The sequence below is a fragment of the Mizuhopecten yessoensis genome, unplaced genomic scaffold, assembly GCF_002113885.1.
Source record: "Mizuhopecten yessoensis strain PY_sf001 unplaced genomic scaffold, ASM211388v2 scaffold445, whole genome shotgun sequence".
Classification (NCBI taxonomy): Eukaryota; Metazoa; Mollusca; class Bivalvia; order Pectinida; family Pectinidae; genus Mizuhopecten; species Mizuhopecten yessoensis.
Window position 1 is genome coordinate 7,359 of NW_018403550.1, and position 25,482 is coordinate 32,840.

The 25,482-nt window shown below is 35.2% G+C and overlaps 1 protein-coding gene across 1 annotated transcript in view; it reads left to right on the top strand.

The window, feature by feature from the left end:
* Window positions 1-601: 601 nt before the first annotated feature.
* The window catches only part of LOC110449358 (glutamate receptor ionotropic, NMDA 2A-like), a gene marked incomplete at its 5' end in the record, with an annotated part of 45,182 nt that continues 20,301 nt past the window's right edge, over window positions 602-25,482 (top strand). Inside the window, 8 exons of the mRNA XM_021496180.1 lie at window positions 602-733; window positions 1,088-1,233; window positions 3,213-3,393; window positions 3,736-3,865; window positions 16,750-16,988; window positions 21,399-21,546; window positions 22,299-22,485; window positions 24,542-24,667. Coding sequence (XP_021351855.1) covers window positions 602-733; window positions 1,088-1,233; window positions 3,213-3,393; window positions 3,736-3,865; window positions 16,750-16,988; window positions 21,399-21,546; window positions 22,299-22,485; window positions 24,542-24,667 — 1,289 coding nt within the window. The remainder of the gene's footprint in view (window positions 734-1,087; window positions 1,234-3,212; window positions 3,394-3,735; window positions 3,866-16,749; window positions 16,989-21,398; window positions 21,547-22,298; window positions 22,486-24,541; window positions 24,668-25,482) is intronic.

The following is a 25,482-nucleotide window of genomic DNA, read 5'->3' on the forward strand; positions in this document are numbered from 1 at the left end:
TACACTATCTGTCATGTCGGTACACTACCTGCAACCAGTACACTATCTGTCATGTCGGTACACTATCTGTCATGTCGGTACACTACCTGCAACCAGTACACTATCTGTCATGTCGGTACACTATCTGTCATGTCGGTACACTACCTGCCATCAATACACTATCTGTCATGTCGGTACACTATCTGTCATGTCGGTACACTACCTGCAACCAGTACAGTATCTGTCATGTCGGTACACTATCTGTCATATCTGTACACTACCTACCATCTGGGTACACTACCTACCATCATGGTACACTACCTACCATCTCGGTACACTACCTACCATCATGGTACACTACCTACCATCTCGTTACACTACCTACCATCATGGTACACTACCTACCATATCGGTACACTACTTTCCATCTCGGTACACTACCTACCATCTCGGTACACTACCTGTCATATCGGTACACTACCTATCATCATTACATTACTTGTTATATTGGTACTTTACCTGCTATTTTGGTACAATACATGTCACCGTTACACACTATATCTGTCATCGATACAACCAACTAAGTCACATCTAATTACTGGTACTTGCCTTTTTGTTTCAGAATGACTGTGCTATCGAACATTATCGTGGACATTGATTCAAATGACGAGGACGAGAAACAAATCGAACTGATGAGAAAAGAAATTAAACGAAGAAATACAAAAGAGAACAGAGTTTTCTTACTTCATACAGGGTTTGTAATAAGTATAAGTAGTACCGCTGTTATAAGTATTGACATACTATATTCAATATAAGTGTCTGCATATATCATTTTAAACGCATTCTTACAAACCATGAAATGGTAATGTATAACAATAAATGAACTCTGAATTTACATTATGTAATACCGTTTATATACATAGGTTTCTGTTGCTGTTAAGTTGTGTGTATCTGATTGTATGTATTTACTGTAACGTATTTACAATAATTGGTATTATTTTATTTTTTTAATACAATTCTTGTTAACGCATGTAAAAAATTCTACATTGTATGTGATTGTCCCACTCAGCAAGTTATCGGTATAACATATTTCTGATGATTTTTTCAGGTCATTGCAGGCAAAAAACTTATTAGACGCTGCAGACTCATTGGGACTTACTGGGGAAAAGTTCATTTGGATGCTGACTTCATTTAGTGTTGGTACAATAAAAAAAGGTGGACGTACATCACGGTCATACCCTATAGGGGCACTAGGTAAGTACGCTGCACGTGCATCGTTGTCACACTTAACGAATAAGCTGCAGGTGAGCGTCTTTCATCCGTCTGTCCCTAACAAATGTAGCTTTGCAAAACTTTTGTATATGTATGCAAAAAAAGTTATAATAAGGATATTTTTGAAAAAGAAAAAAAATCCAGATTAAAACCAAATTAGTTATAAGAGGTCCCGAAACCAACAAGAATATAAAACATCACTCATTAAATAGTTAAAAAGGTAATGCAATCACCAATGATCTCTTTAACGTTTTAGCACATAATCAATAATGAGTTATATAGCTTGGAAGTTCATGCTTCCATTAATGTACTAATATCCTCATCAGAATTAAATTGTATACTGAAATGTTATAAAAGTTTGAAACAGTATACTGTAAAGGTGTTGGTGAAGGTTTAGCGTGTAATGAATACAGTTAATCATAATACTTCCTTTATATGTTAAAATGTTTAGCTTAGCAGGGTTTCAAAGGTAACACTTTTAATCCAAATTTGCGGGAGAGATGGTCTCTAGCAGGCTTCAAACACCTATACTAGTCTCTTGTGAACCTGTAAATTTTTATGGTTCTGCAATATGCGCCTGTAGATTGTTTCCAGGCACAGGAAAACGGCTCAAACATCTTCACGTGAGGCGATCTGGGATAAAACTCCAGGAAAGTTTATCAGAAGGTCGAGGTGTGCAGACTGTGATTATTTGAAATTCACTGATGACAAGAAGCTTATTAAAAAAAAAATGCTCCATAAATGGTCTCTTACTGCCAGCCACAGTTGACGGAACAGAATTGTCAAACTATGTACCTTGAGATAATAGCCTGGACCAATAACACCATTAGAAACTATCAAGGAAGGTGTGAAATTAGCTCAGCATCATTTCACCTGCGTGTACACTGACAAAGTGGTACATGTATAGAGAGTTACACAACAACGCTAATGTGAAAAAATATGCTGAATAGCATTTTGGATTCTAGATATAGACAGTAGTTGGCGATAATATTAAATTAAACATAGAAACGGGTCGTTATTCTCGCCATAAAAAGCTCTTAAAATTGGTTTTGTACATTTTGTTATTTAAACTTAATAGAAGACGAATGCCATTTTCTGATTGTAAGCGATTTCTGTTCAGATATTGTTGCCAATCTCTTTACAACTGTTTAACGGAATTCCGTGTTTTAACTACTTAAATACTGTACAAAACAAGGTTTTGATTAATGAACCTAATCGGTTCAACATGTCTTACAGTAAATATAGAAAAAGCTTAGTCTACAAAATGTATCGCACAAGAACGTGTTTTATAATACAGTCTGCATGTCTTAATTATTTTAGTAACGATGATCTGGGTTTTAGTAATAATAAACTAGTTTTTAGCATTGATGAACTACACTTTAGATTTTAGCGTTGATGAAGTTGATTTAAGTAAGTAAGCTTAATAGGTGTGTCGGTCAGTTATATCGTGGTTTTGTTTGTTTAATTGCTGCTAAAGATAGCGGCCTGGAGCAGTAGCTACCCGAGGAACAAATGGCATCGGGACATCAGTTGTGGCTGTTGAAAAACAGCCATAAAACAACTGTAAATTCTTGGGATTATATGGGAAAATGACAACTGAAATCGACTCTGGACATGAGTGATTTTCTGGTGAATTATCTATTAAAGAGCGTGTTTGCGAGAATAAACAGGATAAATAAGGTTCATTAGATGATTCCCAACGCTGTGAAAAAATAGGTCTGCCTGATGTATATATACGGTGTTAACAATGTTGACTTCGAATCTATTCTGATACGAATTAGAATCCTAACAATCGACGACATTGTGTAAGTTATGACAAAGACTTCTCCCGTGTTAATGACTTGAGACTCTGTTGACTTATCCAAAAATCAAATACAAATAAATAAGTTGTATCACTGTGCGAGTTTAATTGGCTTATCATTATTAATTTATCTGTTTAAAGCAACGCAATTTTATTGTAGGAATAAATTATTACAAGGATCCAGGAGAAAACGAGGCCGACGCTGCAGAAATGAGTCTCAAGATTTGGGCAAAGGCTCTCACTAACTTAGCGGGACACCTAGACAAGTATAATATGTCGCCCAGACTGTCCTGTAACGGTACCCAGAACGACACCTGGCGGGACGGACGCGCACTATACGCGTACGTAGGTAGTCCGTAATATGTAGGGACATACATATACAAATATAAACCATACGACAAGAACAATACACACTTATTTAGTTATCATTATTATCTATTCCAGGAATATACAATGTACCTCCTACCTTAACATGAAGGTAACTATTTTAGGAAATTGTTGTATGCTTGCCGCGTTATGTCCCTATCTATACGTAACGTATCTCTATTTAAAACGTTATATGTCTCAATCCAAAGGCGTGCTAATTACATTTTTCTACCATAGCTAAATGCTACTATCATACTTACATACTTATCTCATTTTGTATTAGTAGGTTTTAATATCATACTGTTATGTCTTAACAGACGGATGAAGGCTGTACATCGGCTGGACTATGATACCGTGGTCAGATTTAGCAGTAATGGCGTAAATGAATTGGTGAAGTTGAGACTCATTAATGTCCAACACCAAGCAGGCGCTCGGGCATGGAAGGAAGTAAGTTAGGCCATATTTTACTCAGTTGTTAATTTACCCACATTGTTTTACTACTTAGTTTTTCATTTTACTAGACACTATTTGACGGTATGTTTCTTGATTTTCCTTCAATATAACGTGGACTTTGCCCACTATTGAATCGTTCTGGACATGATTTACTTTGCGTTTCACTATCTGCCAAGATTAGTGCTCACCGCGTAGTTGTAGATCGTCGATGATTTGAAAGGATACACCATGACAATGTTGTAGATACGAACACTTAGTCTCGACTTTATGTAAGGGCTTAGGATGTCCTCCCTAACTGTTTGTACGGGCTTAGGATGTCCTCCCTAATTGTTTGTACGGGTTTAGGATGTCTTCCCTAATTGTTTGTACGGGCTTAGGATGTCTTCCTTAATTGTTTGTACGGGCTTAGGATGTCTTCCCTAATTGTTTGTACGGGTTTAGGATGTCTTCCCTAATTGTTTGTACGGGTTTAGGATGTCTTCCCTAATTGTTTGTACGGGCTTAGGATGTCCTCCCTAATTGTTTGTACGGGCTTAGGATGTCTTCCCTAATTGTTTGTACGGGCTTAGGATGTCCTCCCTAATTGTTTGTACGGGTTTAGGATGTCTTCCCTAATTGTTTGTACGGGTTTAGGATGTCTTCCCTAATTGTTTGTACGGGCTTAGGATGTCTTCCCTAATTGTTTGTACGGGCTTAGGATGTCCTCCCTAATTGTTTTTACGGGCTAAGGATGTCTTCCCTAATTGTTTGTACGGGTGTAGGATGTCCTTCCTTATTGTTTGTACGGGCTTAGGATGTCCTTCCTTATTGTTTCTACGGGCTAAGGATGTCCTACCTAATTCGTCGTACGAACTTAGGCTGTCTTCCCTAATTGTTTGTACGGTCTTAGGATGTCCTCCCTAATTGTTTGTACGGGTTTAGGATGTCTTCCTTTAGGATGTCTTCCTAATTGTTTGTACGGGTTTAGGATGTCTTTCCTAATTGTTTGTACGGGCTAAGGCTGTCTTCCCTAATTGTTTGTCCGGGTTTAGGATGTCTTCCTAATTGTTTGTGCGGGCTTAGGATGTCCTCCCTAATTGTTTGTTCGGGTTTAGGATGTCTTTCCTAATTGTTTGTACGCGCTAAGGCTGTCTTCCCTAATTGTTTGTACGGGTGTAGGATGTCCTTCCTTATTGTTTGTACGGGCTTAGGATGTCCTTCCTTATTGTTTGTACGGGCTTAGGATGTCCTTCCTTATTGTTTGTACGGGCTTAGGATGTCCTCCCTAATTGTGTATACGGGTTAATGCTGTCCTCCCTAATTGTTTATACGGGCTTAAGATGTCCTCCCTATTTGTTTGTACTGGTTTAAGCTGTCCTCCCTAATTGTTTATACGGGCTTAAGATGTCCTCCCTATTTGTTTGTACTGGTTTAAGCTGTCCTCCCTATTTGTTTATACGGGCTTAAGATGTCCTCCCTATTTGTTTGTACTGGTTTAAGCTGTCCTCCCTATTTGTTTATACGGGCTTAAGATGTCCTCCCTATTTGTTTGTACTGGTTTAAGCTGTCCTCCCTATTTGTTTATACGGGCTTAAGATGTCCTCCCTATTTGTTTGTACTGGTTTAAGCTGTTCTCCCTATTTGTTTGTACGGGTTTAGAATGTACTCCCTAATTGTTTATACGGGCTTAGGATGTCTTCCCTAATTGTTTGTACGGTCTTAGGATGTCCTCCCTAATTGTTTGTACGGGCTTAGGATGTCCTCCCTTATTGTTTGTACGGGCTTAGGATGTCTTCCTAATTGTTTGTACGGGCTTAGGATGTCTTCCCAAATAGTTTGTAGGTGTTTAGGATGTCCTCCCTAATTGTTTGTACGTGTTTAGGATGTCCTTCCTAATTGTTCGCACGGGCTTAGGCTGTCCTCCCTAATTGTTTGTACGGATTAAGGCTGTTCTCCCTAATTGTTTGTACTGGTTTAAGCTGTCCTCCCTAATTGTTTATACGGGCTTAAGATGTCCTCCCTATTTGTTTGTACTGGTTTAAGCTGTCCTCCCTAACTGTTTATACGGGTTTAGGATGTCCTCCCTAATTGTTTATACGGGCTTAGGATGTCCTCCCTATTTGTTTGTACTGGTTTAAGCTGGTCTCCCTAACTGTTTGTTCGGGTTTAGAATGTACTCCCTAATTGTTTGTACGGGCTTAGGATGTCTTCCCTAATTGTTTTTACGGGCTTAAGATGTCCCCCTTAATTGTTTTTTCGGGCTTAGGATGTCTTCCCTAATTGTTTGTACGGGCTTAGGATATCTTCCCTGATAGTTTGTACGGGTTTAGGATGTCCTTCCTTATTGTTTGTACGGGCTAAGGATGTCTTCCCTAATTGTTTGTACGGGTTTAGGATGTCCTCCCTAATTGTTCATACGGGCTTAGGATGTCTTCCCTAATTGTTTGTACGGGCTTAGGATGTCCTCCCTAATTGTTTGTACGGGTTTAGGATGTCTTCCTAATTGTTTGTACGGGTATAGGATGTCTTTCCTAATTGTTTGTACGGATTAGGGTGTCTTACATAATTATTTGTAGGGGCTTAGGATGTCCTCCCTAATTGTTTCTATGGGCTTAGGATGTCCTCCCTAATTCTTTGTACGGGCTAAGACTGTCTTCCCTAATTGTTTGTACGGGCTTAGGCTGTCTTCCCTAATTGTTTTTTCGGGCTTAGGATGTCTTCCCTAATTGTTTTTTCGGGCTTAGGATGTCTTCCCTAATTGTTTGTACGGGTTGAGGATGTCTTCCCTAATTGTTTGTACGGGCTTGGGCTGTCTTCCCTAATTGCTTCCACGGGCTTAGGCTGTCTTCCCTAATTGTTTGTACGGGTTGAGGATGTCTTCCCTAATTGTTTGTACGGGTTGAGGATGTCTTCCCTAATTGTTTGTACGGGCTTAGGCTGTCTTCCCTAATTGTTTGTACGGGTTTAGGATGTCTCCCTAATTGTTTGTATGGGCTAAGGCTGTCTTCCCTAATTGTTTGTACGGGTTGAGGATGTCTTCCCTAATTGTTTGTACGGGTTTAGGATGTCTTCCCTAATTGTTTGCACGGGCTTAGGCTGTCTTCCCTAATTGTTTTTACGGGCTTAGGATGTCCTCCCTAATTGTTTTTACGGGCTAAGGCTGTCTTCCCTAATTGTTTGTACGGGTTTAGGATGTCCTTCTTCCTTATTGCTTTTACGGGCTTAGGATGTCCTTCCTTATTGTTTGTACGGGCTTAGGATGTCCTCCCTAATAGTTTGTACGGGCTTAGGCTGTCTTCCCTAATTGTTTTTTCGGGCTTAGGATGTCTTCCCTAATTGTTTTTTCGGGCTTAGGATGTCTTCCCTAATTGTTTGTACGGGTTTATGATGTCTTCCCTAATTGTTTGTACGGGCTAAGGATGTCCTCCCTTATTGTTTGTACGGGTTTAGAATGTCTTCCTAATTGTTTGTACGGGTTTAGGATGTCTTTCCTAATTGTTCGTACGGGCTAAGGATGTGTTCCGTAATTGTTTGTACGGGCTTAGGATGTCTTCCCTAATTGTTTGTACGGGCTTAGGCTGTCTTCCCTAATTGTTTGTACGGGCTTAGGATGTCTTCCCTAATAGTTTGTACGGGTTTAGGATGTCCTTCCTTATTGTTTGTACGGGCTAAGGATGTTTTCCCTAATTGTTTGTACGGGTTTAGGATGTCTTCCTTATTGTTTGTATGGGCTTAGGATGTCCTCCCTAATTGTTTGTACGGGCTAAGGCTGTCTTCCCTAATTGTTTGTACGGGCTTAGGCTGTCTTCCCTAATTGTTTGTACGGGTTCAGGATGTCCTCCCTTATTGTTTGTATGGGCTAAGGCTGTCTTCCTTAATTGTTTGTACGGGCTTAGGCTGTCTTCCCTAATTGTTTCCACGGGCTTAGGCTGTCTTCCCTAATTGTTTGTACGGGCTTAGGCTGTCTTCCCTAATTGTTTGTACGGGCTTAGGATGTCCTCCCTAATTGTTTGTACGGGTTTAGGCTGTCTTCCCTAATTGTTTTTTCGGGCTTAGGATGTCTTCCCAAATTGTTTGTACGGGCTAAAGATGTCCTCCCTTATTGTTTGTACGGGTTTAGGATGTCTTCCTTATTGTTTGTACGGGTTTAGGATGTATTCCCTAATTGTTTGTACGGATAAGGGTGTCTTCCCTAATTATTTGTAGGGGCTTAGGATGTCCTCCCTAATTGTTTGTATGGGCTTAGGATGTCCTCCCTACTTGTTTGTACGGGCTTAGGCTCTCTTCCCTAATTGTTTGTATGGGTTAAGGATGTCTTCCCTAATTGTTTGTACGGGCTAAGGATGTCCTCTCTTATTGTTTGTACGGGTTTAGGATGTCTTCCTAATTGTTTGTACGGGCTTAGGATGTCCTACCTAATTGTTTGTTGGTGTTAAGGATGTCCTCCCTAATTGTTTGTACGTGTTTAGGATGTCCTTCCTAATTGTTTGCACGGGCTTAGGATGTCCTCCCTAATTGTTTATACGGGCTTAGGATGTCCTCCCTATTTGTTTGTACTGGTTTAAGCTGTTCTCCCTAATTGTTTGTACGGGTTTAGAATGTACTCCCTATTTTTTTTGTTCGGGTTAAGGCTGTCCTCCCTTATTGTTTGTACGGGTTTATAATGTCCTCCCTAATTGTTTGTACTGGTTTAAGCTGTCCTCCCTTATTGTTTGTACGGGTTTAGAATGTACTCCCTAATTGTTTGTACGGGCTTAAGATGTCTTCCCTAATTGTTTGTACGGGCTTAGGATGTCCTCCTTAATTGGTTTTTGCGGGCTTAGGATGTCTTCCCTATTTGTTTGTAATGGTTTAAGTTGTCCTCCCTAATTGGTTGTACGGGTTTAGGATGTCCTCCCTATTTGTTTGTACTGGTTTAAGTTGTCCTCCCTAATTGTTTGTACGGTCTTAGGATGTCTTCCCTAATTGTTTGTACGGGTTAAGGATGTCTTCCCTAATTGTTTGTACGGGCTTAGGATGTCTTCTCTAATTGTTTGTACGGGTTAAGGATGTCTTCCTAATTGTTTGTACGGGCTTAGGATGTCCTCCCTAATTGTTTGTACGGGTTAAGGATGTCATCTCTAATTGTTTATACGGGCTTAGGATGTCCTCCCTAATTGTTTGTACGGGTATTGTTTGTACGGGTTTAGGATGTCTTCCCTAATTGTTTGTACGGGTTAAGGATGTCTTCCCTAATTGTTTGTACGGGCTAATGATGTCCTCCCGTATTGATTGTACGGGTTTAGGATGTCTTCCTAATTGTTTGTACGGGTTTAGGATGTCTTCCCTAATTGTTTGTACGGGCTGAGGATGTCTTCCCTAATTGTTTGTACGGGTTTAGGATGTCCTACCTTATTGTTTGTACGGGCTTAGGATGTCCTCCCTAATTGTTTGTACAGATTAAGGCTGTCCTCCCTAATTGTTCTTACGGGTTAAGGCTGTTCTCCGTAATTGTTTGTACTGGTTTAAGCTGTTCTCCCTAATTGTTTGTACGGGCTTAGGCTGTCCTCCCTAATTGTTTGTACGGATTAAGGCTGTCCTCCCTAATTGTTCTTACGGGTTAAGGCTGTTCTCCCTAATTGTTTGTACTGGTTTAAGCTGTTCTCCCTAATTGTTTGTACGGGTTTAGAATGTACTCCCTATTTTTTTGTACGGCTTAAGGATGTCCTCCTTAATTATTTGTATAGGTTCACATACTTGTACGGGTTTAGAGCGTTTTGCATTTTTACATTTACAAAGACAATATAAAACATTTACAAAGACAATATAAAACAATTACATAGACAATATCAAACATTTACATAAACAATATCAAACATTTACATATACAATATCAAACATTTACATAGACAATATCAAACATTAACATAGACAATATCAAACATTTACATAAACAATACCAAACATTTACAGAGACAATACCAAACATTTACATTGACAATATCAAACATTTACATAAACAATATCAAATATTTACATAAACAATACCAAACATTTACATAGACAATACCAAACATTTATATAGACAATATCAAACATTGACATAGACAATACCAAACATTTACATAAACAATATCAAACATTTACATAGACAATATCAAACATTTACATAAACAATACCAAACATTTACATAGACAATACCAAACATTTACATAAACAATACCAAACATTTACATAGACAATACCAAACATTTACATAAACAATACCAAACATTTACATAGACAATACCAAACATTTACATAAACAATACCAAACATTTACATAGACAATACCAAACATTTACATAAACAATACCAAACATTTACATAGACAATACCAAACATTTACATAAACAATACCAAACATTTACATAGACAATACCAAACATTTACATAAACAATACCAAACATTTACATAGACAATACCAAACATTTACATAAACAATACCAAACATTTACATAGACAATACCAAACATTTACATAAACAATACCAAACATTTACATAGACAATACCAAACATTTACATAAACAATACCAAACATTTACATAGACAATACCAAACATTTACATAAACAATACCAAACATTTACATAGACAATACCAAACATTTACATAAACAATACCAAACATTTACATAGACAATACCAAACATTTACATAAACAATACCAAACATTTACATAGACAATACCAAACATTTACATAAACAATACCAAACATTTACATAGACAATACCAAACATTTACATAAACAATACCAAACATTTACATAGACAATACCAAACATTTACATAAACAATACCAAACATTTACATAGACAATACCAAACATTTACATAAACAATACCAAACATTTACATAGACAATACCAAACATTTACATAAACAATACCAAACATTTACATAGACAATACCAAACATTTACATAAACAATACCAAACATTTACATAGACAATACCAAACATTTACATAAACAATACCAAACATTTACATAGACAATACCAAACATTTACATAAACAATACCAAACATTTACATAGACAATACCAAACATTTACATAAACAATACCAAACATTTACATAGACAATACCAAACATTTACATAAACAATACCAAACATTTACATAGACAATACCAAACATTTACATAAACAATATCAAACATTTACATAGACAATACCAAACATTTACATAAACAATACCAAACATTTACATAGACAATACCAAACATTTACATAAACAATACCAAACATTTACATAGACAATACCAAACATTTACATAAACAATACCAAACATTTACATAGACAATACCAAACATTTACATAAACAATACCAAACATTTACATAGACAATACCAAACATTTACATAAACAATACCAAACATTTACATAGACAATACCAAACATTTACATAAACAATACCAAACATTTACATAGACAATACCAAACATTTACATAAACAATACCAAACATTTACATAGACAATACCAAACATTTACATAAACAATACCAAACATTTACATAGACAATACCAAACATTTACATAGACAATACCAAACATTTACATAAACAATATCAAACATTTACATAGACAATACCAAACATTTACATAGACAATATCAAACATTAACATAGACAATATCAAACATTTACATAGACAATACCAAACATTTACATAAACAATACCAAACATTTACATAGACAATACCAAACATTAACATAGACAATACCAAACATTTACATAAACAATACCAAACATTTACATAGACAATACCAAACATTTACATAGACAATACCAAACATTTACATAAACAATATCAAACATTTACATAGAAAATACCAAACATTTACATAAACAATATCAAACATTTACATAAACAATATCAAACATTTAGATAGAAAATACCAAACATTTACATAATCAATACCAAACATTTACATAGACAATGCCAAACATTTACATAAACAAAATCAAACATTTACATAGACAATACCAAACATTTACATAGACAATACCAAACATTTATATAAACAATATCAAACATTTACATAGACAATACCCAATATTTACATAGACAATATCAAACATTTATATAGACAATATCAAACATTGACATAGACAATACCAAACATTTACATAAACTATACCAAACATTTACATAGACAATACCAAACATTTTCATAGACAATATCAAACATTTACATAGACAATATCAAGCATTTACATAGACAATACCACACATTTACATAGACAATTAGAAACATTTAAATAGACAATCCCAAACATGTACATAACCAAGACCAAACATTTACATAAACAATACCAAACATTAACATAGACAATACCAAACATTTATATAAACAATATCAAACATTAACATAGACAATATCAAACATTTATATAAACAATATCAAACATTTACATAAACAATATCAAACATTAACATACATAATACCAAACATTTCCATATACAATAATACCAAACATTTACATATACAATATCAAACATTAACATAGACAATATCGAACATTTACATAAACAATACCAAACATTAACAGAGACAATACCAAACATTTACATAAACAATATCAGACATTTACATAGAAAATACTAAACAATTACATAAACTATACCAAACATTTACATAGACAATACCAAACATTTTCATAGACAATATCAAACATTTACATAGACAATATCAAGCATTTACATAGACAATACCACACATTTACATAGACAATTAGAAACATTTAAATAGACAATACCAAACATGTACATAACCAATACCAAACATTTACATAGACAATCCCAAACATTTACATAGACAATACCAAACATTTTCATAGACAATATCAAACATTTACATAGACAATATCAAACATCAACATAGACAATATCAACCATTTACATAAACAATACCAAACATTTACGTAAACAATATCAAACATTTACATAGAAAATACCAAACATTTACATAAACAATATCAGACATTTACATAGAAAATACTAAACAATTACATAAACTATACCAAACATTTACATAGACAATACCAAACATGTACATAGACAATACCAAACATTTACACAAACAATACCAAACATTAACATAGACAATACCAAACATTTACATAGACAATTAGAAACATTTAAATAGACAATCCCAAACATGTACATAACCAAGACCAAACATTTACATAAACAATACCAAACATTAACATAGACAATACCAAACATTTACATAGACAATATCAAGCATTTACATAGACAATACCACACATTTACATAGACAATTAGAAACATTTAAATAGACAATCCCAAACATGTACATAACCAAGACCAAACATTTACATAAACAATACCAAACATTTCCATAGACAATACCAAACATGTACATAACCAATACCAACCATTTACATAAACAATACCAAACATTTACAAAGACAATACCAAACATTTACATAGACAATATCAAGCATTTACATAGACAATACCACACATTTACATAGACAATTAGAAACATTTAAATAGACAATACCAAACATGTACATAACCAATACCAAACATTTACATAAACTATACCAAACATTTACATAGACAATACCAAACATGTACATAGACAATACCAAACATTTACACAAACAATACCAAACATTAACATAGACAATACCAAACATTTACATAGACAATTAGAAACATTTAAATAGACAATACCAAACATGTACATAACCAATACCAACCATTTACATAAACAATACCAAACATTTACATTTACAATATCAAACATTTACATAGACAATATCAAGCATTTACATAGACAATACCACACATTTACATAGACAATTAGAAACATTTAAATAGACAATCCCAAACATGTACATAACCAAGACCAAACATTTACATAAACAATACCAAACATTAACATAGACAATACCAAACATTTACATAGACAATACCAAACATTTATATAAACAATATCAAACATTTACATAAACAATATTAAATATTTACATAAACAATACCAAACATTAACAGAGACAATACCAAACATTAACATAGACAATATCAAACATTTACATAAACAATATCAAATATTTACATAAACAATACCAAACATTAACATAGACAATACCAAACATTTATATAGACAATATCAAACATTGACATAGACAATACCAAACATTTACATAAACTATACCAAACATTTACATAGACAATACCAAACATTTATATAAACAATATCAAACATTTACATAGACAATATCAAACATCAACATAGACAATATCAACCATTTACATAAACAATACCAAACATTTACGTAAACAATATCAAACATTTACATAGAAAATACCAAACATTTACATAAACAATATCAAACATTAACATACATAATACCAAACATTTCCATATACAATAATACCAAACATTTACATATACAATATCAAACATTAACATAGACAATATCAAACATTTATATAAACAATATCAAACATTAACATAGACAATACCAAATATTTACATAGACAATATCAAACATTTACACTAACAATACGAAACATTTACATAAACAATACCAAACATTTCATAGACAATACAAAACATTTACATAAACAATATCAAACATTAACATAGATAATACCAAACATTTACATATACAATAATACCAAACATTTACATATACAATATCAAACATTAACATAGACAATATCGAACATTTACATAAACAATACCAAACATTAACATAGACAATACCAAACATTTATATAGACAATATCAAACATTTACATAAACAATACCAAACATTTGCATAAACAATATCAAACATTTACATAGAAAATACCAAACATTTACATAAACAATATCAGACATTTACATAGAAAATACTAAACAATTACATAAACTATACCAAACATTTACATAGACAATACCAAACATTTACATAGACAATACCAAACATTTACTTAAACAATACCAAACATTTACATAGACAATCCCAAACATTTACATAGACAATACCAAACATGTACATAGACAATACCAAACATTTACACAAACAATACCAAACATTTACAGAGACAATACCAAACATTTATATAGACAATATCAAACATTTACATAAACAATACCAAACATTTACATTTACAATATCAAACATTTATATAGACAATATTAATCGTTTTGATAGACAATATCAAACATTTACATAGACAATACCAAATATTTACATAGACAATATCAAACATTTATATAGACAATACCAAACATTTACATATACAATATCAAACATTTATATAGACAATATCAATCGTTTTGATAGACAATATCAAACATTTACATAGACAATACCAAATATTTACATAGACAATATCAAACATTTATATAGACAATACCAAACATTTACATATACAATACCAAACATTTACATATTCAATATCAAACATTTATATAGACAATATCAATCGTTTTGATAGACAATATCAAACATTTACATAGACAATACCAAATATTTACATAGACAATATCAAACATTTATATAGACAATACCAAACATTTACATATACAATATCAATCGTTTTGATAGACAATATCAAACATTTACATAGACAATACCAAATATTTACATAGACAATATCAAACATTTACATAGACAATACCAAACATTTACATATACAATATCAATCGTTTTGATAGACAATATCAAACATTTACATAGACAATACCAAATATTTACATAGACAATATCAAACATTTACATAGACAATACCAAACATTTACATATACAATACCAAACATTTACATATACAATACCAAACATTTACATATACAATATCAAACATTTATATAGACAATATCAATCGTTTTGATAGACAATATCAAACATTTACATAGACAATACCAAATATTTACATAGACAATATCAAACATTTATATAGACAATACCAAACATTTACATATACAATATCAATCATTTACATATTCAATATCAAACATTTATATAGACAATATCAATCGTTTTGATAGACAATATCAAACATTTACATAGACAATACCAAATATTTACATAGACAATATCAAACATTTATATAGACAATACCAAACATTTACATATACAATATCAATCATTTAGATAGACAATATCAATCGTTGTGATAGACAATATCAAATATTTACATAGTCAATACCAAATATTTACATAGACAATATCAAACATTTATATAGACAATACCAAACATTTACATATACAATATCAATCGTTTTGATAGACAATATCAAACATTTACATAGACAATACCAAATATTTACATAGACAATATCAAACATTTACATAGACAATACCAAACATTTACATAAACAATACCAAACATTTACATACACAATACCAAACATTTACATAAACAATACCAAACATTTACATAAACAATACCAAACATTAGCATGACCCTTACAATTTGTGTGTGTACTACCAAAATAACACTTTACATTGACACATATACGTAGACAGCATAGACATTTGGTTTTCCTCACCTAGGCTGTGTTACACTTCGTAATACTATACCGTTGACCCACGGGATAGCTCCAAAAGTTCTAATGCCCGAGGTTTTGATACGATGCTGTGTCTGCGATTTACATGTGTCCTTTATTGGAAGTGTCCATGTTGAATGCTGCATGTAATAGATTCTTGGGAGAGGTTTATTCTTATATGTAGTAGGGTATTGATAGGGGAGAGTGTACAGCGTCCTAGAATGACCGACCGTCCAATATTGATAATAGTGACCTCGTAAATATAGTATTACGTCTATTTCAAATGCCGTAATAACACTACTGATAAACAACCACAGGAACAACCATTGAACGAGACACATAACTCAAGTTTTCTGATTCCCAGGTCGGCCAATGGATTCCTTTCACGAAGAATCATCGGTCAGACATGGTCATCCAAATGAAAGAAATAGCTTGGCCTGGCGGGAAAACCAAACCACCGAAAGGAAAACCGGAAAGACGTCATTTCAGAATTGTGACGTTGAAGGAGGATCCTTACGTAATGTACCGTGACCCGGATAAAGTGACTAGACGGTGTGGACACCACTCTGTGGCCTGTCGTCTGGTGTATAATCCGGCTGAGCAGTAGGTTGTCTTCCTTTACCTCTACCACTTTATTCTTACAGCACAACTTCACTGACTTCATTAGGAATGATTTTTACGTAATTTGACCCCGACATGACAGATGATAAGTGTGAGTGATTGGATTTCCGTGCTACGTTTCCGGCCTGTTCGTCATACTATTGATTGCTATGATATAGAAGTCCATTTTGTACTTGTCTTTTGTTTTCCGTGTCTCTTTGTTATTACTCTTTATTCTCCAGTGTGACACGAATATATAATTGATTTTGTATTTTGATGCGTCTGATGATATTTGATAGATTCTTTATATACCAAAAGAAAATGACAAATAACACCAAACTGTACTCACTGTTTTTTTCCAATTTTATTACTAAAACTCATCAAAAAACATGAAAACCAATGTGAATGAAAATATGTATTTATCATATGACTTCCAAACATATTACACAGCAAACATATCACAATTTTCGCAGCTGATGTCGATTTAGTCTCCATATACGGGTTTCTTTTTAAGATAGATCTCGAAAAGCGTTTAATTATAAGTATGGTAAATCGTAGTTGTTTGAACGTCAAATTCGTTTACACTTGTTCAGCATTTGTCTTAATTAAGCTTCAATAATCTGAAGTTTTAACAAAATACATCAATATTCGTACGAGTGATTGCGCACTCGTAGTCAATACACCACCGACACACCTTCAAAACCAGAAGTGGGTTTTCAGATATTTGCCAAATCTTTGAGTCGACATCACTATAATGATAGCGTGCCAAACTCATTCTCTGATATTCCGTCACTTGCAAGGTTGCCAAACCATCTCTCAGAGGAATCGTAACTCGTACCGCATCGTAAGTTCCGATTATTTAGTTTTTGTGGCTATCCTATCCAACCAGTTCCCTGTTTTCACACGTTGATTGAGATGTGCTTTTGATACAGCAGGTTTATCATGGCCCGGGATCGGAGTCTTGCGCTACATAGTATGTGCTAACGTTATGTTACCGTCGTGTCACCATTGTGCCGGGCTTAAACGCTTTACCCTGACGAACGACCGGACTACATTACACACGAATGGTGACGGATAACTCGACGTCTGAGCACTGTTCCCTACAGATTCATGTTATTGATTATGCCATCACGATGGTAATGTTTGTATTTTGTTTCGAATAACGAGTCCTACAGTTATAGACTTTGGGGAATTTCACGTTCACAATATTTCCACGCCCTGCGTCTGACGATAATTCAATATGATTCCGGCACGAGACTATCCGCCTGATATTTATAGAAATGTCCGCTCGGTTGTACATTGATTGTGATAGTATCCGACACACTGATCTGCAGAGACAATGTTGCTCTTTGTTGGTGACTGAGGGTTACCATGATCTTGTTAATGATGAACAGAGATCCTAAACCTGCTCATCTCCTATAATCATTGACCCACATCTCTATGTGATGCCCCTCTCATTAGATCTGTAAGGTACCTTGTTAGCCCAAAGTACGGAATAATAAGTCTGTCTGCAAGCTGTGTGTACCCCTCTCGTTAGGGCTGTAAGGTTCTGTGTTAGCCAACAAATACAGAATGCTTAGTTTGTCTGCAAGCTGTGTGTGCCCCTGTCAATACAGCCGATAGGTACCTTGCTAGCCTACAAGTACAAACAAATAAATTTGTCTGCAAACTATATGTGACCCTTTCATCACAGCTGAAAGGTACCTTGTTAGCCCAAAGTACGGAATAATAAATCTGTCTGCAAACTTCGTGAATTCCTCTCATTAGGGCTGTAAGGTACATTGTTAGCCCACAAATACAGCAGAATAATAAGTCTGTCTGGAAACTATATGTGACCCTTTCATCACAGCTGATATCTGCCTTGTTAGCCCACATGTACAGAATAATAAGTCTGTCTGCAAACTTCGTGAATTACTCTCATTAGGGCTGTAAGGTACATTGTTAGCCCACAAACACAGCAGAATAATAAGTCTGTCTGCAAACTATACGTGACCCTTTCATCACAGCTGATAGCTGCCTTGTTAGCCCACATGTACAGTAATTTCTAAATTTGCAAACTGTGTGGGTCCTTTCATTACTAAAATTATAGATACATCTCTGTACAAATGGCACTAAATACTAGGTACTAAATATACTCCAAATTTAATATTGTACTTTTATTATCGTTATTAATGTTGGAATTAAAACGAAGTAATCACGTATTCACAAATCAAACGGTCTTTCGCCCCCTTCATTATACTACATGTATATGAGCGACACAATGTCGATGAGTGTACAGTCTCCTTGAAGCAGGATTGAGATGGCCAATCGATACTCCGTATCCCCTATGTACACATTTTAAGCAAAACAGTAGTTTGTAGGGTGGAAATGTCCATACCTTAATTTAATTTAGTAAATTTTGTTGTTCCTATTAAAGGTTAATAAGATATACCCAGGGATTCCCTGGTCCTTACGCGCGTGAACAAGTATCCATCTGTTCATGCTATGAATAGATACATTTGCCGCGTCTGTTTTCCAAGTCCGCTGTTCTTAAGCCAAGTTAAGAGTAATTTGAAATCCGGCAGCGGTGTCCGGAGGGAATATCTTACGTACTACTCGAGACGTAAATGTGGACAGAGATTATTCACGTTGTGAAAGACTCTGATTGGTTTTTTAGTTATGCAATGGAATTTTCAGTTACCAAATATCATTTCAGGAAAAAAAATATTCCCTTGGGAATAAACTAAAGCTGAATTTCTTTCCACATGTTACTCCGTGCTTGTTGTCAATAACATCGAAATGTTGAAATGTGTTATGTATTTCCAATAACATAGCAATGTTATCACATTTTATGTTTTGCCAATGACATCGAACTGTTATAATGAGTTATGTATGGTCTTAATATCATCTATATGGTATCATATGTATTGTCAATACATATCCATTTCCCTGAACAATAAACTGCAATAGACACACTTACGCCTCTCGTGGTGTAGGTGATGTTAGATGTAAGGCGTCTTACTGTTCTATCTGATTTACATCGATGTAAAAACTTGTTAGAGTATTTCTACGGTTAGGATTCGTTTTTATGTGTACACCATGTTGTTCTCACCGAATAATATAACATGTGACAGAATTAATCTGATACCTACAAAGGAATGGTACCAATGTATACATTATACACAGTACCAGTACCTCAAAGGAATCTAACACAAACTGTTCACGGAAGTGATGCCTACATTAATGCATTACTTGTACAACCGTGGATCGAATAGTGGCACCATAAACCAATTTATTACAAACAAAACTCATGGCAATGATAACTGAAGTCCGTCTGATACCCACCGTATAACCCCGTAGTGATAATAAAAACCTGCCATGTCATGTACAACTTACCAATAATATATATCACAATATCGTCCTGTTATCCAGTGAATTCGCCCGTGTAATATTTTTACATATGTATACCCTGAAGCGTTTTTCATTTTCTGTGCCAGTCAGAAATCGATTGTGACGTCATAATATGGACAATGACGTGACGCCATAAATTGTGAATGGCTGAAACTCGTCTCGAAGTTTTAATTTTTGCTCGTCAAGGCTCGCAAAAATAAAAACTCCGAAGACTCGTTTCATAAAATCTCACATGAAAAGAAATTAAGCATTGAACTGTTTTTGTATGGTATTTATGATCTATTTGAATGACAAAGCTTTGCAAGCAAACAACATAATGCGCGCTACGTTTTCTCTGCCTCTTATGTCCTTTTTTTATTTTATAATTTATATTTAAAATTAAAAATGCCCGCCTTATCGACAGTCCACACAATTTCGTTCAATAGTTTGAACAGCGTATTGTCGCGTGCTGATCGGCAAACAAAGTAATACTTTGAAATTTTAACAAACACTTCAATTTTATTCCATAATTCAGTATCAATACAATTGCGTATGATATGTCTATAGGGTGATTTAAGTTTATCAGAACTCTGAGCTGAAAGTTAGATTTGAAATTGTTTGGATTTTTCCCCGGAACAAATTTCGCGCATGGACAAATACAGTGAACACCGGAAATCCGACCTTGCCCTCCACGAGGGAGTTATTTTTGGAAGTTAATATGAACTTTTTTCCATAAAACTTATTTATCGCTGATTGTGAAAAGTTAAATCTTAATTTTTTCACAATCAACATACACCTATATATCAGTTACTATGTACCAATCAGTGCTAACTTCTGTTAACCTGCTAGTAATCGTGTAGTCTGCAGTGCTACATTGTAACATTAGCTTGCCTGGTAATTATTTACCGAAAAAAACCACAATGATACATGTACATGTAACATTAATTTATAAGTCACCATGACTATTGTGGTGAATACAATACCAGAATCTATTGACCTATATGTTTTTAAATTAACTTATATAATTCACCCTGTACATTGTAGTGATAACGACAGCACCTTACTAAACAATACAGTGATACGTTGCTGTACCGGACTGTGTATAGACCTACTGGAGATACTCAGTGAGCGGATGGACTTTGACTACGAGTTGTACGAGGTTCCGGACCAAACCTGGGGACTCCCGGACCAGGTAAAATCTGTAGGGTTTAAGCCAACTATGCACCTGGCCGGGTTCTAATCAGTTTCACTGACATCTGCATATGTAAGACGCACGTATACACGTAGAGCACTCTTGTAGGGTAAAATGTTGAGTAAAAAGTGGAAGCTACGCGGTTCGATTTTTATCCGTATGTTTCAATAATTCACCATTTCAATATAGATCTTTCCGTTATAAGTAGCCTTCAGCTATCATACAGGTGAAGGGATGAATATGCTTTAAAGTCAGTATTATAATTAAATACAGAAATAATATACTATAACTGTTCTTTGTTGTACATTTTGTTTGATGTACTTGTTTATTGTTGGTGTCAAAGGGAGGATTATCCCCACAGTCGTTAGTACTTCTCTATGCTTATTTTATATGTACATTTAACTATAGTAAACGTTACTATTAAATTTTAACTAAAACCAACTGAAATACAGGATCTCTTCTACAAGTGATAGGTATCACCTCATTTTGAACAGTTGCCTACGTTGCGACAAATACAGCATAGGTTTGTTCAATATGTTTACCAACATTAATTACAGAATGGCTAGAAATATTTCTTTGCTACATCAATATCACTTCAAAACGTATTTTGAAATATCCTGTAAAATGAGTCTATACTCCTGAATGTTTTCCCTCGGTGTTAATCGTTATACTGAACAAGCAATTCAATGAAATTAAGTTAAGATCTATCTCCAGTGTCACCATTTTTAAAATAATGAAATCTATTTCCACAGAGAACAGGCCAATGGAATGGGCTCATAAACCAGTTGATGACGCATAGAGCAGACATGATAATGACGTCATTAAAAATAACACCAAAGAGGAACGAGTTTATTGATTTTTCGGTGCCCTTTTTGGAGACTGGAATTTCTATAGTGGTGTCTATTCGAAAAGGTGCTATCTCTCCGACAGCTTTCCTAGGTAAAGTATTGTACATGTATCATTCTACGTGGTACTCATAGCATTTCATTCCTACAGCAGCTCCCTTAGGATGCCAAAATAATTGCTCCCGGCGCAGAAATATAAGAAAGAGCACGTTTTTAACTAAGCTCGTTCGTCTGAACAAATTGGATTTGTACATAGATGTCTTCAGATACTTCAAAGTCCACGCTGTTTTGGCGTTCATTCTGAGACTGGAAAGGGCTAAATAGGAAATTAACATTAAAACATTCACTAAATATTGCATGGAATTGATCATAATTACCAAGAAAAAGGTATTTTCCGATTGATTTTTTTTCATACCTATAAAATTGAGTAATAGATACAGAATGTCAAAAATGAATCACACTTCACCATACAGCTGTACTAAATCCTACATTCCACAGACAGTGGTGTTTTTTTTATAAATTCTCTCCAGTTCAAACAAATTCAGCTTAACTTAGTAGTGTATATGCGCATGACCAGAAATGTGTATAGTCAAATACCTTCAAACGGTGTCATTTGATGTTTGTATAGCGGTTCTTGTTTAATGCGTAAAAACTTGATATTAACTGTGAAAAGCCGAAGCTAGTGCCATACAATGAAATCGACAGATACACGTCTATCATGTATGGGTGATGCACACAGTCAAAAAGGGTGATACACGTTTATCATGTATGGATACTGCCGCTAAAAATAATAAGGACTGCTTTGTGCTGGAAAGCTGATTGTAATACACAATTTAATAATGACACTCTAAACAAAGCTTAGCGTAACATTTTCTGCTATCGTTGTTTTTGTTTTTAATTACACTGAGCATTTCAAAATCTCTTACTTCAGCAACGGGTGATACACACAGTCACACAGGGTAATACACACAGTCACACAGGGTGATACACACAGTCACACAGGGTGATACACACAGTCGCACAGGGTGTTACACACAGTCACACAGGGTGATACACACAGTCACACAGGGTGATACACGCAGTCACACAGGGTGATACACGCAGTCACACAGGGTGATACACACAGTCGCACAGGGTGATACACACAGTCACACAGGGTGATACACACAGTCACACAGGGTGATACACGCAGTCACACAGGGTGATACACGCAGTCACACAGGGTGATACACACAGTCGCACAGGGTGATACACACAGTCACACAGGGTGATACACACAGTCACACAGGGTGATACACGCAGTCACACAGGGTGATACACGCAGTCACACAGGGTGATACACACAGTCGCACAGGGTGATACACACAGTCACACAGGGTGATACACACAGTCACACAGGGTGATACACGCAGTCACACAGGGTGATACACACAGTCGCACAGGGTGATACACACAGTCGCACAGGGTGATACACACAGTCACACAGGGTGATACACGCAGTCACACAGGGTGATACACGCAGTCACACAGGGTGATACACGCAGTCGCTCAGGGTGATACACGCAGTCAAACAGGGTGATACACGCAGTCACAAATGATGATACACGCAGTCACACAGGGTGATATACACAGTCACACATATTGATACGGTGATACACAAAGTCGCACAGGGTGATACACGCAGTCAAACAGGGTGATACACGCAGTCACACATGGTGATACACGCAGTCACACAGGGTGATATACACAGTCACACAGGGTGATACACACAGTCACACAGGGTGATATACACAGTCACACAGGGTGATACACGCAGTCACACAGGGTGGTCACACAGGGTGATCACACAGGGTGATACACGCAGTCACACAGGGTGATACACGCAGTCACACTGTGTGATACACACAGTCACACAGGGTGATACACACAGTCACACAGGGTGATACACACAGTCACACAGGACACTCATATTGTAAGAATAAACACTTTATAGCGTAAACTTCCCATAATAGTACAATTTGTCCAAGCCATATATCTTATATAAATTGACTATTACTGCTTCAGGATGTGTTCGAATAGATTAGTATGCTAACATAATTGTAAATATGCGCAGACATTATTGTGACGATATTTTCCGTACTATTTTTCAGAGCCATACGACTACCCCTCGTGGTGTTTGATCCTAGTGTTTAGCGTACATGCCACAGGAGCTTCAATATTTATATACGAGTGGCTGAGCCCACGGGGACTTGACCAGGGACGAACATCATTGCGAGGTAACTGCGAGGTAAATCACGGATCAAGTTGACCGGAAGTAGTGGCAATGATAGTGTATCGCTTGGTTTAGAAAGGGAAGTTAACCCTGTAATCGATTCAGAAGTGGTGTTTTCCGTCCTAATTAATACATTTATTGTGTAGGTAAGAGCTTCGTCATCGTCTAGGATATAGTTAACTCTATACACTTTAGCCTATTTTAAAGACAGTACCATTTAAGTTTAGTTTCTACAGCAATTTACACAATAATGTAACACATTTATAGCATATACAGTATAAAAGGGATGGGAAAAACCATTCAGAACTTTTGATATACTTTGAATATCTCTCCCAAATTGAAATGCTTCATTTAGTTTACACAATGATAACCAAATTCAATACAATACATCTTGCACTGATATTGACAATGTTTCTGCTGTAAAACTAAGATCACCAACGTAGTTCTAGCGTATTTACACGTTACGCTGGCATTATTACTTTAGAACAATACGGAATAATGTAAAAACAACACTTTATCGATGTAAAATAAATAAGTTGTTCTCGTGAATCACTGTATTATGTCTACGTTAATTTCCGTTCTACAACCTCTAAAATTTAACCAACTCCAACAGTGCAATAAAAAGCGAAACAGAACTAATATACTGTAACGCAACTGTAATATGGGACCAATCATGTCGTAAAGTCAAGTTCAACTTTGATGGAAATTCCCGAATGGTTTCTGACTGAAATGGTAACCATAAAAACACGACCTTATCATATAAAATACAAGTTGTTACACTATTTGGTATTTACTTTAGAACAATAAGGAATGATGTAA